We start from the raw sequence: 16,370 nt of genomic DNA, 5'->3' as shown, positions 1-16,370 counted from the left end.
GCCTTAGACCTGTTGAATTGGCTTTTTTGTTATAGTTTCATGAAATGAATGTGAAGGGCTTCATGGCTCATTCTCCCATGAGATTGAGAATGGAGGATATATCATATTTTATAGACATCTCTCTTTCAAATATGTCATATATATTTTTCTCCAGACACAAGAGTATCAATTTTGACTTCAAAGTATTCAAGGCTTCAAACTTATGATTAAGGACAGATAATCATCTGAATGATGAAGTATCAGAAACCAAATTTGCCTTTATTTGCTTTCTAAGATAGTCTACAAAAGGCTACAATTAAGCCATAAAGTGATATTTGTTTAACACTTTTCTGCACTATAAACTAGATAAAGTCACAGTGGTTTTTCTTTTGCTGCCTTCTCCACCTGCCTTTTGTGTTTTTCATTTCCTTTGCCACCTTTACCTCTCTAATTTCCTTACCTTTTATCTCATTGATTAAGATTTTACTGATATGGGGCTGAACAAATCAAAATAATTTTTGATTTATTCATGAAAGCAAGCAGAAGAGCTATTTATTATCCATCCATTTCTCTGTCTTTCACTGGAGGAAGGTGAGTGTTTGACTCGAATTTGTACCATCCGTCATGTAGCTACTATTCAAACTCACACTGGTCTGGATGGGGTCACCTACATAAATGATCTCATTTGTCTTTTGTTGAGTTCATTTTAAAGACAACCTTTGGACTGCTAGCTCATGGTGATTTTTGCAGGCAATTCTTTTCCACTTGAATGAATTAGTGATATTATAGTCCATACAGAATGAGAAATTTAAAGATTTATAGTTTGCACGTGGTTCCTATTGTACAATACATTTGACCCCAAGAAAAAGTTGTTTCTATTTGCTTTGTAATTATCTGTTGACTGTTACCTCAACTGGAAGAGCTATGAATACATAAAATCCTGATAAGCATAACTTCTCTAAAAAGTTCTATGATGAAACAAGGCTAAAACACTTATTCTAATCCTCATTAAATTATTATTTTTCAAGTTTTCTCTCCCAGACATTATTTTAAAGAAACTTGGTCATATGTAGGTCAATTTAAATAACTATTCAACTAATATAATTTTGTCCAGTAGTTCTCAATGGGCATAGTACCATTCCATTAAGAGGAATGTAGGGGCATTTATAAAAATATTTTAATTGTAGCAGTAATTAGGCTTTTAATAATAACCAAAGAGCAATGCTATTCAAGTCATATTATATTAAAGGATTTCCCTATGTCACCTACAATCTTAAAAATGTACTACCAAAGATTACTATTTTTACACCGAATTCTTATTTATGTGTCATTCCCTAGCAATATTGTCTCAGCTTCAAAGAAGCTTAGTTATATCTTCTATGTGTGTGTGTTTGTGTGTCTGTGAGTATGTGCATGCTGTGGAATAATCTTCTTGTACACTGTAAAGATTTGTCATTCAGATTGGTTTAGTAAAATGCTGATTGGCCAGTAGCCAAGCAGAAAGTATAGGTGGAGCAAACAAAATAAGATGATGGGAAGGAGAAAGGTGGAGTCAGAAGATGCCACACAGATGTGGGAAGAGCCAGATGAGCATGGCATACTGAGAAAAGGTACTGTCATGTGTCAGAGCTTAGATAAGGAATATAGGCTAACTTAAAATGTATGAGCTAGGTACTGATAAGCCTGAGCTATCAGTCAAAGATTTAAAAGTAATATTGCACTTCGGAATGGTAATTTGGGAAGCACCTGGCAGGTTTTGGGACTGTGTGACTCCAAGAAAGGAAACTTCTGCTTACATATGGCATCTAAACATTCAGCAAGAGTTTCCACATAGAGTCTGAAAAAGCTTTAAAAGAGATAGTAAGAACACAAAAAGGTGTCAAATTTGGCTCCTTGGTAAATGCTTTTTCATTGATAGGCTCTGTTTGTGAGCAGCAAGCAGAGGCACAGTTCCTTTAATAGACAGTCTCCTGACTCTGCTTTAGCAGTAAAAAACCATGTGACTCTTTTAAGACTTCCTGCAGCCAAACACTTAAATAGTATTTATTATCAACAGGTGGAACACTGCTCATCATCAGCATGAACTAAAATCTTCCTATAATTGGAGTGGTAAACATGGCTAAATCCAGTAGCTCTTCAAGATCTAGATTCTTAGGGGAAAAAGAATGCAATAAAATCAGTCTCTTGTCATAGCTTTGGTCTTAGTTGTGCCCTCTTAGAAATTTAGAGGCTCATATGGAAAAAAAAAAGATAGAGATATGCAACAAAGACAGATTCAGAAGAAAAAAGAAAATAAATAAAGCCTCTAAATGGCTTACAGTGTGTTAAAAAATGTGTGTAGGCTTGGGAGATAAAAGATAGAAAAAGTACTTAAAAGTGGAATAGAGTAATAAAAAACATATTAAGCCACATGAAGAAGGAAAATACAAAGAGAGTCTGGATTCTATATAGAATTGCATTGTCTTTAGATTTTTTGACTGTTAATGACTAAACAATCATTGCTGAGAGATATTTGATTATGAAAGTTTATAGATTAAATGAATCTATGTATTTTAAAAATTCCTTGACTTCAAAATTTCAGTCAAAAGATATGTTCCTTTGGAAAACATGTTTTGTTTTTATTTCCACAGGAAATGAGAGGATGCAGATCCTTTCTGGCTTGAGAAAAATAAGGCTTGATAGAGAAATACCCCTCTGAAAAATCCCTAAAATGAGTAGATGTTCCAGATGATCCAACATCTCAGAGCACCTCTGTTGCAGTTTCTTCTGAGTTCTACATCCAAAACAGTTTGGAGGTGTCTTATTGAGGTGACCCAGCCTCAGAGAATACTCCAGTCAGAACTTGACCAAAATTCTAAATTTTCTCAGGATCCCCCAAAGGTTATCAGTGCCCCCAAGCAGCAGGAAGTAGCCTAGAAAACTACTCCCACATTCCCCCAAAATGGATTATGGATGTTTGTTGTTGTTTAGAGGGTTTGTTTACAAATTGTTATTGGTCATAGTAAAAAAAAGCCAAAAAATAGTTAAATTCAAAGATCTCTAAGTGAAAAAAGGGAGATAGGATATAGAAATGAAAGAATAAAAAGATATATTCTTGAATATACAATATACATTAACCCCCCCCAAATAAAACCAGGTATTATCTCAGGATATTTTATATTGGAATGTATTTTAGTTTATTGATACAAATTTAAAGCTTTTTTGGAATAATGTTACATGTATGGGTAATATGTATTTAGTTTTTTTGTATTTCAGTCTCCAGATATCAATATCACTTTTATTTTCCTGTACTTCCTACAATAGAATGATTTCTAATATCATTTCTTAAAGTAGACGTTGAGGAATTTTCAAGCAATACTTTTTATCACATTGAACATTTTTATATTTTGCTTTAATTATAATTATGAATTGCCTTAATTTTTAAAATGTATGTGTTTAACAAGGGAACATTATCTCTGGATGTTATTTTGAATTTAATAAGATGTCAGATGCATTATAAACACACACATATGAATTTATGTTAGATCTGACAATATAAAAATCACCTCTTTACTAAAGCAATTGCAGTTCACGAGAATGTATTTTGAAATTGCAGTGAACACTGAAGGCTGGAAACAACCACTTTTTTTTTTTTATCACATTTGTGATAGCTCATATCAACTATGTTAGAAGATCTAGACTCACCTGGGAGGAAAATCTCTGAGCTCACTTGTGAGAGGAAACCTAGATCAGGCTGCCTATGGGTAGATTTGTGAGTACTTATCTTGAATAAGTCAGTTTACAGGGGAAGACTAACTTGAGAAGTGCATGGCACTGATGGAGAGGCTGGAGTTCTGGGTAGAATAAAATGCAGAGAGTGAGCCATACATGCAATGTGGTCTGCTGCCTCAAGGTCCGGCTGCCGTGACTTCCTTGCCACATTAGCTATACTCTGAAACTGTGAACTAACATAAATGCATCCTCTTTTAAGTAGTTTCTGTCAGAGATTGGAAAGATGACTCGCGCATTGTCCATGCTGCAGGAAACAATGAGCACTAACTGGCTCCATCTTATTTCTCGGATCCTCAGAAAGTGTTACTAACAGATGCTCTTTTGGGCATAGGGATATTTGGTTTCAAAAAGTAATAATTCACATAGACAAACGTCACTTACTGGATGTCATGCACTCACTCACTGAATTATAAAGAAAGGGAGTAAGTGCTGACCCAAGTTTCCTGCTCATATGGGCTAAATAGGCTAAAATCAACAATTCAGATGACATAAGAGGAAGTACGGAGACTGTTGTTAACACAATGGATCCCATCTCAAAATGGTGAGAGTTGCTCAAGTATCATCATTGTTATATATGGATGTGGGTGGAGAATCACCAAGTTTTAAATGGAAATTAGGAATCTAAGAAAAGCTTTGGTTTGGCTAAAAATTACCAACCGAACAGAAGATACATGAATACCTTTACAGGACATGACATGGGCCATATTAAAAACAACATTTTTAAATAGAGATGTTGCATGCAAGAGCACAAATAATAATTTGTCTGAATGAAGATAAATACTTTGTCACCTTGCTCATGCTGCTCTTCCTTGGAAATATTTATTCATAATGTGTTAAGCTATTTTGCTTCCAGAAATGATGTGATATATGTTCAGTGTAAGAGTTTGAATTAAAATATGTGACTGATAGTCTCTATTTGTAGCCTGTAGCCCTAATATTTAGAGATTAAGTAGTAATATAGACAAATAGATAAAATACAAAGTACAACTATTGACGTTTTTATTACAGAAAGTATACAAACTTGGTTATTTCCCCAGTTAAAGCCAGCAGGCGGTTCTGTAATAAAGGACCCCAGATAATGTAAGAATTTTTATTACCAAAATAAAATTCACTTTATAGTTGTGCTAATTTCCCCATATAAGAGAAAGAAGAATGCATCAGAACAAAATGTATTTTTAAAAGCAGCTTAGGAGAATTTCAACTTAATTTTATGATTTTATGTCAGATTCTTTGAGCGTTTTTTTTTTTTTTTAAACGGGATATAAGTTATTTTGAACTAATGTTCTGGAAAGTCAAAGGATATTTTTCTTTTCATGTATTAGTGATGTTTCCTGAAAACCGGGCTTTCTGAGACCATGGGTTGTAGGAGATTGCTCTCAAAGCATATTTAAGCTTAATTACAAGTTTGCATTGTCATACCTAAATACTGACCCATCTCAGAAGGCAGATGTGTTGCCGGCACTCCTGGCGAGCTGTCCATTACTTTGGCTGGAAAGAGTTTTATGGTAAAACCCTTCTAGGTTCAGGTGAATCAACAATGCAGGCATGCAATGCAAAGGAACACCTTCACTTCCCAGAACAATGTACGAAACTGAGCACTGACCCGTGAATCCCTGTGACAAGGAAGATGAGGTTCCCATTGATCTTCGTGCAGTTGATAAATTTGTCAATGTTGCTGGAATCCACGGTCTGAGCTGACATCAATGATCCTGTGCCGATGCCGTCACACGCTATGGAAGCAAGATTCGGAGTAAACAGCTGAGAAGCACATTCCGAGCTAATACATCTTCGTGTTTTTTATTATAAACTACTAGCATTTATTTCAAAATTGAAATATCCTTCTTAAAAGACAATGATATTATTATTATTATTATTATTATTTATTTATTTATTTATTTTCGAAACAGGGCTTTTCTATGTTGCCTTGGCTGTCCTGGAACTCACTTTTGTAGACCAGGCTGTAGTGTGGGAAGTCCTTCTGTATATGTGTTGCTTTTATTGGTTAATGAATAAAGAAGCTTCTTTCAGCCAATGGCTTAATATATAGAGAGAGTAGGCAGAGTCAAAGAGATACCATGTATCCACTGCTGGGGACAGATGCACGAGAATGTTGCCGGTAAGCTGCAGCCACATGGCAATACACAGATTAATAATTAATAGAAATGGGTTAATTTAAGATATGAGTTAGCCAGAAATATGCTTAAGCTATTGGCCAAACAGTATTGCAAATAATATATTTTCTGTGTGAATATTTTGGGTCTGAGCATCCCGGAATGAACAAGTGTTCTCCTACAATAAGGCTGGCCTCAAATTCAGAGAGATCTGTCAGTCTATGCCTCCAGAGTGCTAATAATAAAAAGGAATTTTGGGATTTATAGGCATTAGCTATCAGGTCCTATCTATCTATCTATCTATCTATCTATCTGTCTGTCTGTCTGTCTGTCTGTCTTCTATCTATCTATCTATCTATCTATCTATCTATCTATCTATCTATCCATCTATTTATAAATGTTTTAGCATTACATATGTGAAGCAACTTCAGTAGTACTGACCCTACTCCCTTATAAGTTTAAAATAATTATATTTTCCCTCTCTCTTAATCACTCCCAGTAAACCCCAAACTCAAGAAAATAAAATTAAAAGTAAAAACATAAAACTCATCAAATCTTTAAAAAAAAAAGCCAAAACAAAACACAAGTGCATGCACACACACTACATAAACACACACCCACATACCTCAAACAAGCAACAACGAAGTATGGAGTCTTTTGTGGTGGTTACCTACTCCTGAGCATGAGGTCAGCCCTGAAGTACAATTAACAGTTTTATCTTTCCCAACAAGTATTTATTACAAATAGCTTCTTAGTAAGAGGAGGAATTTTGGGTCTACTTCTCCTTCTTGGTGCTATATTTTGTCTGGCTTGAATTTCTGTAGGACTTGTAAATGCCCATACAGCCTATGTGTGTTCATATGTTCCTCAGTCCATGAAGCTGGGTGTGTAGGAGGGTAGAGAGGATGCATTGGATAACTGTGTGCAGTGGTACACACCTTTAATCCCAGCACTTAAGAGGCAAATTTCATCCTATTAATTCATTATTACATGTATTCCATCTCTCCGCCCTTAAAGTCTTTTCCTTCTATTCTCATGAATCTCTTCTTAGTCATACACACAACAGACATACATACGGAGACAGACAGACACACACCAAGATACACATACACACACACTTTTAAATATGAAATCCATATATCAGATAAAACATGTAGATTTGTCCTTTTTGAGCCTAGCTTATTTTGCTAAGCATGATGATTTTTAATTTTACGTTTTCTAAAATATGTCATGATTTAATTTTCCTTCTAAAATTTCATAATATAATATTTTCATTATCTATTCATTTGTCAATAGACTGGTTTTATTTTCTGGTTATAATGCACACTACACCTATACACATGGCAGTATAGGTTTCTATGGTGGGCTGGTTTATACCCTTTGGTTATAAACAAAAGCTGAGTTCTATGACAGCTCTAGTTTCCTGGGTCTTGCGAAGCCTCAAGCCGGCTTCCACTGCGGCTGTGCCAGTGCACATTTTCAGCAGCAGGGTCTGCAGTCTCTTCTCGGGAGCGGCAGCATTTGTCATTAGTTTGGATAACAGCCCTCACATTGTGAGAGAGACAGGACACTTGCTTTAATGTGCATCTGTCTGATAGTGTAGCACTGAGCATTTTGATAACTGTTTGTTAGCAGTATGTATGTATTCCTTCTTAGGAAAACTATCTACTCTATTCATTAGCTCACTGTTCTTTGTTTTGAATCTTTGATCAGCATTTACTACTGAGACTGAATTGAAAATTTTTCTATGTATCACAATCTAATGATCAAGACTCATTGTAAGAGTTTTGTTTAAATTTAAGAGCCGGCACATAGTTAGTACTTAGGCTAACTGAAATAAAACTTTTACCGATTAATACTTTACATTACCAGATAAAAGTTCTCATTATGAAGTTCATTTTAAAATACAACTTTTAACATTTTTAAAATGCTGGCAGATTCATGAAATAATTTCTTGATCGACTAATCATCTACAACCTACAATTTAATAATGCTAGTGTATTAAAATATTTATTAAATAACAATACTGTGATATGAGTCAGCACTAGGGCATTTAAATATTTATACTTTTATGTTATTTATTCTTTCCAAAGGCTCTACTTTGAAAAACAATTTGAATGTGAGTCAGAATTATTCATATTCTGAGAGAGAGAGAGAGAGAGAGAGAGAGAGAGAGAGAGAAGAGACACAGACGCTGACAGATATAGAGACAGAGAGTGAGTCATTCACACACACAAGGTGTGTAGTCTAAAAGTATGAGGTTTCCTTTTCCTAATCTAGGTGTTTCAAAAGCCTACCATTTGACCATTTGAGAGATATGAGGTCTACTTTCATCCTGTTTCAAGGTTTCCTTCTGATGAGGAATTTGAGCATTTAGGCCTAGGTAAGATGTCTTTCTTCATTCAAATTCTACAGCACAAATTACCTGTGAGATGGATTTGATACTTACAATCTACTTCTTCTTACTGCACATATCTGTTAAAATATGGTTTTAAGACAAGGGAGAGTAAATGGTGTGTGATCTTTCCCTTTGCAGATTTTTTATGTGGAAATAATTTATGTATAATAAACACTTTGTGACAAACTTATAACATTTGGTGCTTCTGGGGAGGGGTGTGGTTTGATTGTAGAGTACTTGCCTAGAATGATTAAAGGCATCGGTTCAATCTCTAGCATTGCATAAACAAAAAGAAGGCAATATTCTTTGATTTCTGAGTTCCTGGTTGTTTTTTTCCCCCTCATCTAGTCTGTTAGTTTAACTCAAAGTCAGTCAAAACCACTATTAGCCATTTTTTTAATAACAAGAAAATTATGCAACGTGTATAAGTGTGTGTGTGTGTGTGTGTGTGTGTGTGTGTGTGTGTGTGGTGCTGTCAATCATCATTGTGGGAGGGGATTTTTTTTTCTGAGAAAATAGTCCCACTGGGTTATTAAAATGTACATGAAGGTAGGATTTGCTTTTAACTCCAGCATTCAGAAGGGTGAGACAGGCCGATTTCCGATTTCAAGGTCAGCCTGGTCTACAGACCAAGTTCCAGAACAGCCAGGATACACAGAGAAACCCTGTCTTAAGAAATAAACACAACACAACAAAACAAACAACAACAAAACTCACAAAACCAATACAGCAAGAAAAGCACATGAAGTCCTTTGGTTAGGACCTATTGTAACCAAACATTCTGAAGGATCACTCACCTTTGGGGCAAATATCAGTGCAAGGTTTACACATTTTAATCCCATTTTCTTCTACTTCCATCTTTGAACTAGGGCAGGCACGCACACAAGAACTGGAATCCACCACGAAGTTATCTGATTAAAAATTCAAATAAAATGTTAAAGCTAAACCATCAGCCTTAAAAAGAGATAGTTTCTGACTTGAAAATAGCATCATTGACAATGTATATGTCTCTTTCTCTCAACCAAGTCCTTCTGTAAATACCCCAACCTGAAGCAGTATCTCCAATACCCAAATTCCACTCCAAGAGCAGTGTGTGCTGAGCATGAGTATCTGCTTGACTACTGCTCCACATTCCACATTGCCCCCAAGATAGAGAGATCTCGTTTATAGACTTAGGAAACTACATTACGTTTAGTTTGTGTTTTTCAATAGTTCCACTTCATTTCATGGCATTATGCAAGCTGGAAGTCTAAAATACTTCTAGTTCATGAAGCGCAAATGAAGCTGAAGTTAAACCACCTCGGGTCAAGAGCGGCTCTGCCGGTCCAAGAGGAAATATTTAAAATGTGTCCAGTGTTTTATTTGAATGCTACCAAACCTTTGTGATACATAGTGAAAGTTTGAAAGATTTCACTTTAGCAGAGGTGTCCAATTAAACAAGGGACACCTTATTACTTAGACTTGGTAACATGCTTAGAAAATCAACAATCTGTGAGATGCCAGTACTTTCTCTTTAAAATAAAAAAAAAATTCTGCATCTAGAGCTATCATAAAAAGAGGGACATCACAATGTTTGCAAGAACAGTGGTTTGTAATGTAACGACCTTCACTGAATACAGTTCTGGACCTATATACAAAGCTATGAAAGATACCAAACATGAGGTGTGTCCAAAGCAGAAAAGACATGTGGTCTTAGTAGTTCTGCTTCATGGCCATACATTCCAAGTCTTTCTGTGATATTTCATCATTGTTGGACAGCCAATGACATACAGAGTTATGAAGTTCTAGAGAAAAACTAACAGAGACCTTTAAGATTTTGAGAGTCAAGGCATGGTGTCTATGGTACAGGATTGTATACCAGTTAACAAACATTCCTTACATGCTTTTTGGACCTGATAGAGACAGAACCTAACCATGGGTCAGGGTTGATTTAAGGTCAGCATTTCCATAATCAGCAATGCTTGAAGAAGACACCCAGACAAGGTAGTAGAAGGTGTCAAGTCTGAAATAAGGGAAGGTCTTCTAATGGGACATTTTCTAGGTAATTACTAATAACCCAGTTACTTTGTATAGAGAAAGGAGTGACTCAAAAGTCCTAGATTGCTTTGCAAGAAGAAAGATTGGAATGTCTGAAAGGCAGGGGGGATCGAAGGTAGATGAATGGTATGATCTGTAATCTACAATGTTCCCTGTAACATCACACTTTAAAGACTAGATCTCCTGCTTTTGCTGTGCCTGTGGCCCCTTTCAAAGGTAGGCACTGCAGGTTGTAAGTAAGGTATTACCAGAAGGCTTTGGGAGATCATAAGGCTCTGGTTCTTACCTGCCTTGGGCCAACTCTCAATGCAAGAAAAGAGTCTTTGCCAAAAGCTCCAATACACACATTGGATCCATTCCATGCTCTATTTCAGACATCATACAATAAAAATGAACCTTTCCCCTCTTTCTTTTCTCCTCCAGGTATTCTAATCACAGTAACACAAAGGTAACTAACACAAGGGAGATGCATCACTCATCGGGGTAGCCATGTGTATAAACTGCAAGCTATCTGTGTTAGAGCACCCACCACAGTGGACTCTTTGTAGGATGCACAGAAGCCCGACCCTTCTTTTTTTTCTTCAACAGTTGAGTTTTTATATTTCAGGTCGCTGAACTAGGGAGTGTAAGGCCTCTGTTTAGAAGATAAATGACCTTGTTTCCAAAGATGGTTGAAGTTTGGTAAGCTAATTTTAGTGAGCAGTTTAAAGAGGGTCTTAGTGTTACAGTTTAAAAGCAGCGGAGGGCTTTCAACTGATTAAAAGAAATATATTCCAACTCTTTCTCTCTCTCTCTCTCTCTCTCTCTCTCTCTCTCTCTCTCTCTCTCTCTCTCTCTCTCACACACACACACACACACACACACATCCTACAGTGAGCAATGCCTCCACTCATATGAGAATATGTCAATGTAAATATTAATTTAAAAATATTTAATTACTTAATTATATTCTATAATAGGTAAAATTGGTCACTAAACAACAGATGCCAATATATATGGATATATATCCATAAATATACATATGATCATATATATGTATAATCACATATGCTATTTAATATGTAATCAAAATAATGATGCTTTTTTAATCATTAGCATTTGTTATCAGTTTGCTAAATATCACTTAACAATCTTCATATATATTCAATTATTCTGGCATATATTCTAATATAAGTAAATAATCAGCAACACATATAGGCATAAACTCAATTATATCATATCTAACCTTATTTATCATACAGATTTCTGCCAAACAATGATCTCTTCTAAGAAACAGTGTCGCTTGTTGAAAACCAAGGTATAGAGAAAATGTCAAGTGTTTAGTCATCAGTAAGCCACCATTCTAACGTCAAGTCTGGCACGACCTCATGTGGCAAGACAAATTAGATAAATATGTTGATCCTTGTTTCCTCTTACTGTGAAATATAGAATCCCGGACCCATAACCAATGTAAAGTAATTTACTAATTTTATTATTCAAATTTCAAATGAAAACAATCATAAATGAACTTCTCATTTTTCAAGTAGAACTTGAAATTTTCATGTGTCTTATGTGTTACTTACGTGGGCATTTTTTGACACAGAAAGCTCCATATGTGTACTTTGCATTGAAATTGTGCTCCAGTTGAAAGGTGGTGGGATTGTAGACAAATGTTTGGGGGCACTGAGTAACACAGGCTCCACTGTCATTGAAGTTCATGCAGGCCTGCAACACAGCAAATCCATTTATAAATGACTTTCCTTCTATTACTGTCAATAAACGCACTGCTATTATAATTTAGTGAAAGGTGTTGTACTTTATGTGTTATATTTCAATTTTATTAACCCTACCAAAATTGATAACCTTGAAGTAATTGTGCCTTTAAGTTTTTTATCAATTTCTTACCCTCTCTGTGACAGAAATCACTATTATCTCTTTTTACCAGAATGTAGAGTAGCATGTATTAACACAGTTTTAAACTAAGATTTGGGGGATAGGGTTCAATCTAGACAAATCTGACAGATTACTTGAGCTCACACTGATTAAACATACTTATTTTAAACTTTACAGTCAGTGTATGTACCCAGTTCTGTAGATCTGGCAATCTCATGCCTTGTGTTTCATGTTAAGTTCAAGTTTCTTCATTTTACAGTAGGAAACATAATGATTGCCATTGATTTACCTGAACTTAAGTAGAATCTGGAGACTGATCAAGTATAATGCTTAAAGGGTTAACATGTGAAGAAATAGTGAGCTGTCACTAGCCTGTGTTTAAATAAAATAATGTAATTTTTCATAATGGTACATCATTTCTGGTAGACACCAATTTCAAACGGCATTTGATTTTTGATAATATAAATTTGTCTTCTGATATGTTTTTATTCATATTTTCAAATTCATTTGAGAAGAATTGAGAATTATTTTCCTACCTGAGAGTTACATTTTAGATATCACAAGAAAACACATATAAACATGTGACTAACAAACGTTGACAGTCTCACTCTCTTAGTTAAGAAATGAAGCTTTCTTGTGAATAATTGAGGCCTCGTAAAAGAGCTAACATGAACCAAAGCTCTGTTTTACATTTCATTATAAATTGTCTTATGGTTATTAATAAGAATTAATTTATTCTGTTTTCTCACAGCATTTGCTTCATCAATTGTTTCAACAAACACTTTATCACAACATGACAATTCTCTCACGGTGGTCTACAAGGCACATAATCAGAAAGAGACTCACTGATGATACATTATTCACTAAGATGACACTTTATAGGAAGACTCCATTAAAAAGCAATCTAGAAAACTCAGTAAGTTTTAATTTATGACCATGAAACATCGTGTATTCCTATAATTGAATTACTCACATATTTTCTGCTCTGATATGCAGTGTATGTAGACTGCTTTGCAACAAGGGGATATCAGCCAGAGGAATGGAGCAAATGTACCTTCCAGTTAACACACGAGCACGATGTGTTACACCAAAGCATCAGTCTGGCATTCATGAACATTCTGTATAAATGCCAAGTGGAATCACTGGACCATTCCAATACAGTAATGAAATGAGAGCTCTCAAGAGCACCTGGTACTGCTTATCACAAGAATACAAGAGAAAGGGCACAGTGCCACATCCTACACGAAGAGGTTTTCCTACTGTGTACCACAGTGCTGGCTTTGGAATCATTAATGCAACACCTGCAGTGTGCCGTATCTTCAAAATCAAGCTTGGTCCTCTCTTGTTTATGCCAATGACAGAAAAGAAAGAGCTCTCAGTTTGGCTGCCAAGGCTCTTCCTTAGATGTAACATCCTTAGATGTGTAACAGCTATTCTTTGCTTGACTTCAGTTCACCAGAATTAGTGTTGTTTCACCATAGAATCACATTAGACAAATTAAGATTTTTTTTAATTTTTAAAATTTAAAGAATAAATAATTACAGCTTCAGTGCTTTAATTTTTTATTTTGCTTATTAGATAAAGTCTCTGTTCTTAAAATTTTCAATGTTACTATGTGTTTGGTGCAAGAAAATAAATTTCTAATATGTGTCAGTAGATTTTTCGAGAAATGGAAAAATAATTTGTTGTACTCATTTTAAAAATAAAATAGTGTACTGTTTATTATGTTAGATTAAAATTAGTATTGTGGTTTATGAGCTTGAATAAATCATCACTTACAAAGTTAAATATATATTTCAAAGAACAAAAACTTATATCAAGTATATAATATCAAACATAATTTAAAAATTTCCAACAACCTATAAATGTTAGTATTATTGAAATAAAAATATTTTCTTCAAAAATATTAGCCATATGGTTTATCACATAATAGGTTTAAAATAGGTTTAAATAAACATGTCTATATTTTATAAATAGAAAATATTAGTTTGTTAACAGTACAAACTGTAAAATATCTAAATGCATCAATTTGTCTGATATAACCTTTAGATTAATATTCAGGAAGCAAGCCATCCTCACTTATGAAACTTAATAATGCAACCTGTAAGCACTGAATATGTGGAAATTATGTTCTCAATTTCTGAAAAACATCCCAGCATGTTTTCATTCATGTTCTTCAATATATTCATGTCACACATAAATTATGTCAGAAAGTCAGAATTGATCTTACTGGTACAAATTCATTCTGTTCAATCAATAGTCAACTCAATGGTAGAATGCCTTTTATAATAATAAAATGTTCAAACTTAATCTTAATATAATCCAGTGTTAAATATTCAATGTGAGTCTGATTCAAAGAGAGAGAGGGAGGGAGAGAGAGAGAGAGAGAGAGAGAGAGAGAGAGAGAGAGAGAGAGAGAGAGAGAGAAGTCCTAAACGTACAAAGCAGTCAGTGTCCTTTGGTCCTGAGCAGCCGCCAGCACATTCCCGATGGCAGCAGTCACTGACGTAAGGTCCATAGCACCTGCCATCACATTGTTCGGCACACACAGTCCTGGTCACTGTAGAAGACAGAGATAGGGCCTCAATCAAAGCCATCCACCAACAAATCTATGTTTGTAACAACAAAGCATGTGTTCTGGAACAACAGTTTATTCCATCTAATATTGACTAGTTCTAAAAAATAATGAATTGAGTCTGTAATTAGAAGGAAGTTACTATACAAAAGCTTCATTTATATGTATATATGCATATTTATGTATGTATAACATTATTTGTGTTTAACAAATAGGCTTAAAATTTTACAAATATTATTGCATACATTTAGTAAGTTCAGGAATAGTGGAATGAATGTTGGCATGGCTAAACCCAAATTTAGGAAGTCTCTGGGGAGAAAGAGCTCTCAGACACTAATTTAAGGTGTTTAGTACTCAACAGACAGGGAAGTAAATTACCAGTTTATTTTTGTTATATGATACATGAAAAAAAGGGATTGAAGAAAGAAACGAAGAAAGGAAGAAAAGAAGGGGGAAGTATGGGAGGAAAGGACGAAGGAAGGAAAGATGGAATTAAAGAAGGGTGAAAACATAAGAAATCGTTTTGCTAGTTTTTTTCTTACTCATGAAGCCAATCCACAGCATCAAATCACTATATAATTTAAATGCACAGATGGGGTATTGAAATTATAGAAAAGAGGGGCACACCTCTCTGTATTTCCATTACTATAGAGATATACTTCCCAAATACTTTCTTAGTATGAACACTACAAAACACAGCAGCATATCACTCCAAGCCTTCTTTATTTACATTTCTGCCAGGTTTCATGGTTATCATTTGTTGGACTAAGCCATTTTGAAACCACTTCTAACATAGGCTACATTCATTTTCATCACAATCAATTAAACACTGCTAACTGATCAATAGCTCACCTAGAAACTAAACATAGGTCTTCTATTTCTCTTTTCCCTCTTACTTCTAATATCAGAGAAAATCAGCAAACATTATCAATTCTTTTTCATTACATTTTATTATGTTCCTGTCTCTATACTAATTTATACACATCTATAAAGTTTTGCATCTATAAAGTTAAAGCTCTTCTAAAGAGCTTCTTATTTTTCCTTCCAATTAATCCTCTATGTTGCTCAGAAGAGATAGTTCAAAAATAGAAGTCTTTGGTTGATTCAGTGTTGATTCACAGCATAAAATATTTGCTATCCCTGTACCAATGGCTTAAATCCTTAGCAGAAAATAAGAAACCTCCATTAATCTATGAAAGTTTCTACCTCCTCTGGAGTCATTCACCACTGCCTATCTTTCTCATATGTACAAAAGAGACACTCCTTCACACTACTCCCTGTGGACTGATACCCATTGCATTGCCAACTTAAAAGTGGCATTTATCCACCTTTAAAGTGTTCCTGTCTTCTCTGTTAAGCAACACTTATTTTGAACTTTCACTGGGTCTATCCAAGCTGAACTTCTCTATTACTCTTTTTTTTTATTTTTAATTTTTTCAAAACAGGAAGATGAAGTTCACTTAGCTGTCCAGGTTTCTGAAATTTAGGCCTACCGCAAACTCAACTACACTATATCTGATGTGTTATTATTTCAACAATAGGTCTAGAATGATCTCTGTGGAATCATCCTTCTGTAAACTGTGTGACTATATGTCACTATGATTGGTTTAATAAACAAGCTGACTGG

General features: G+C 34.9%; 1 protein-coding gene across 1 annotated transcript in view; it reads right to left on the bottom strand.

The window, feature by feature from the left end:
- The window catches only part of Erbb4 (erb-b2 receptor tyrosine kinase 4), a 1,076,399-nt gene that overhangs the window by 333,205 nt on the left and 726,824 nt on the right, over positions 1–16,370 (bottom strand). The window contains 4 exon segments of the mRNA XM_050154172.1: positions 5,354–5,480; positions 9,057–9,170; positions 11,859–12,000; positions 14,610–14,728. Of these exon segments, the coding sequence (XP_050010129.1) occupies positions 5,354–5,480; positions 9,057–9,170; positions 11,859–12,000; positions 14,610–14,728 (502 nt within the window).

The sequence above is a fragment of the Alexandromys fortis genome, unplaced genomic scaffold, assembly GCF_014885135.2.
Source record: "Alexandromys fortis isolate MF-2015 unplaced genomic scaffold, M_Fortis_MF-2015_v1.1 scaffold_40, whole genome shotgun sequence".
NCBI lineage: Eukaryota > Metazoa > Chordata > Mammalia > Rodentia > Cricetidae > Alexandromys > Alexandromys fortis.
This window is presented reverse-complemented; position numbering and strand designations above follow the sequence as displayed.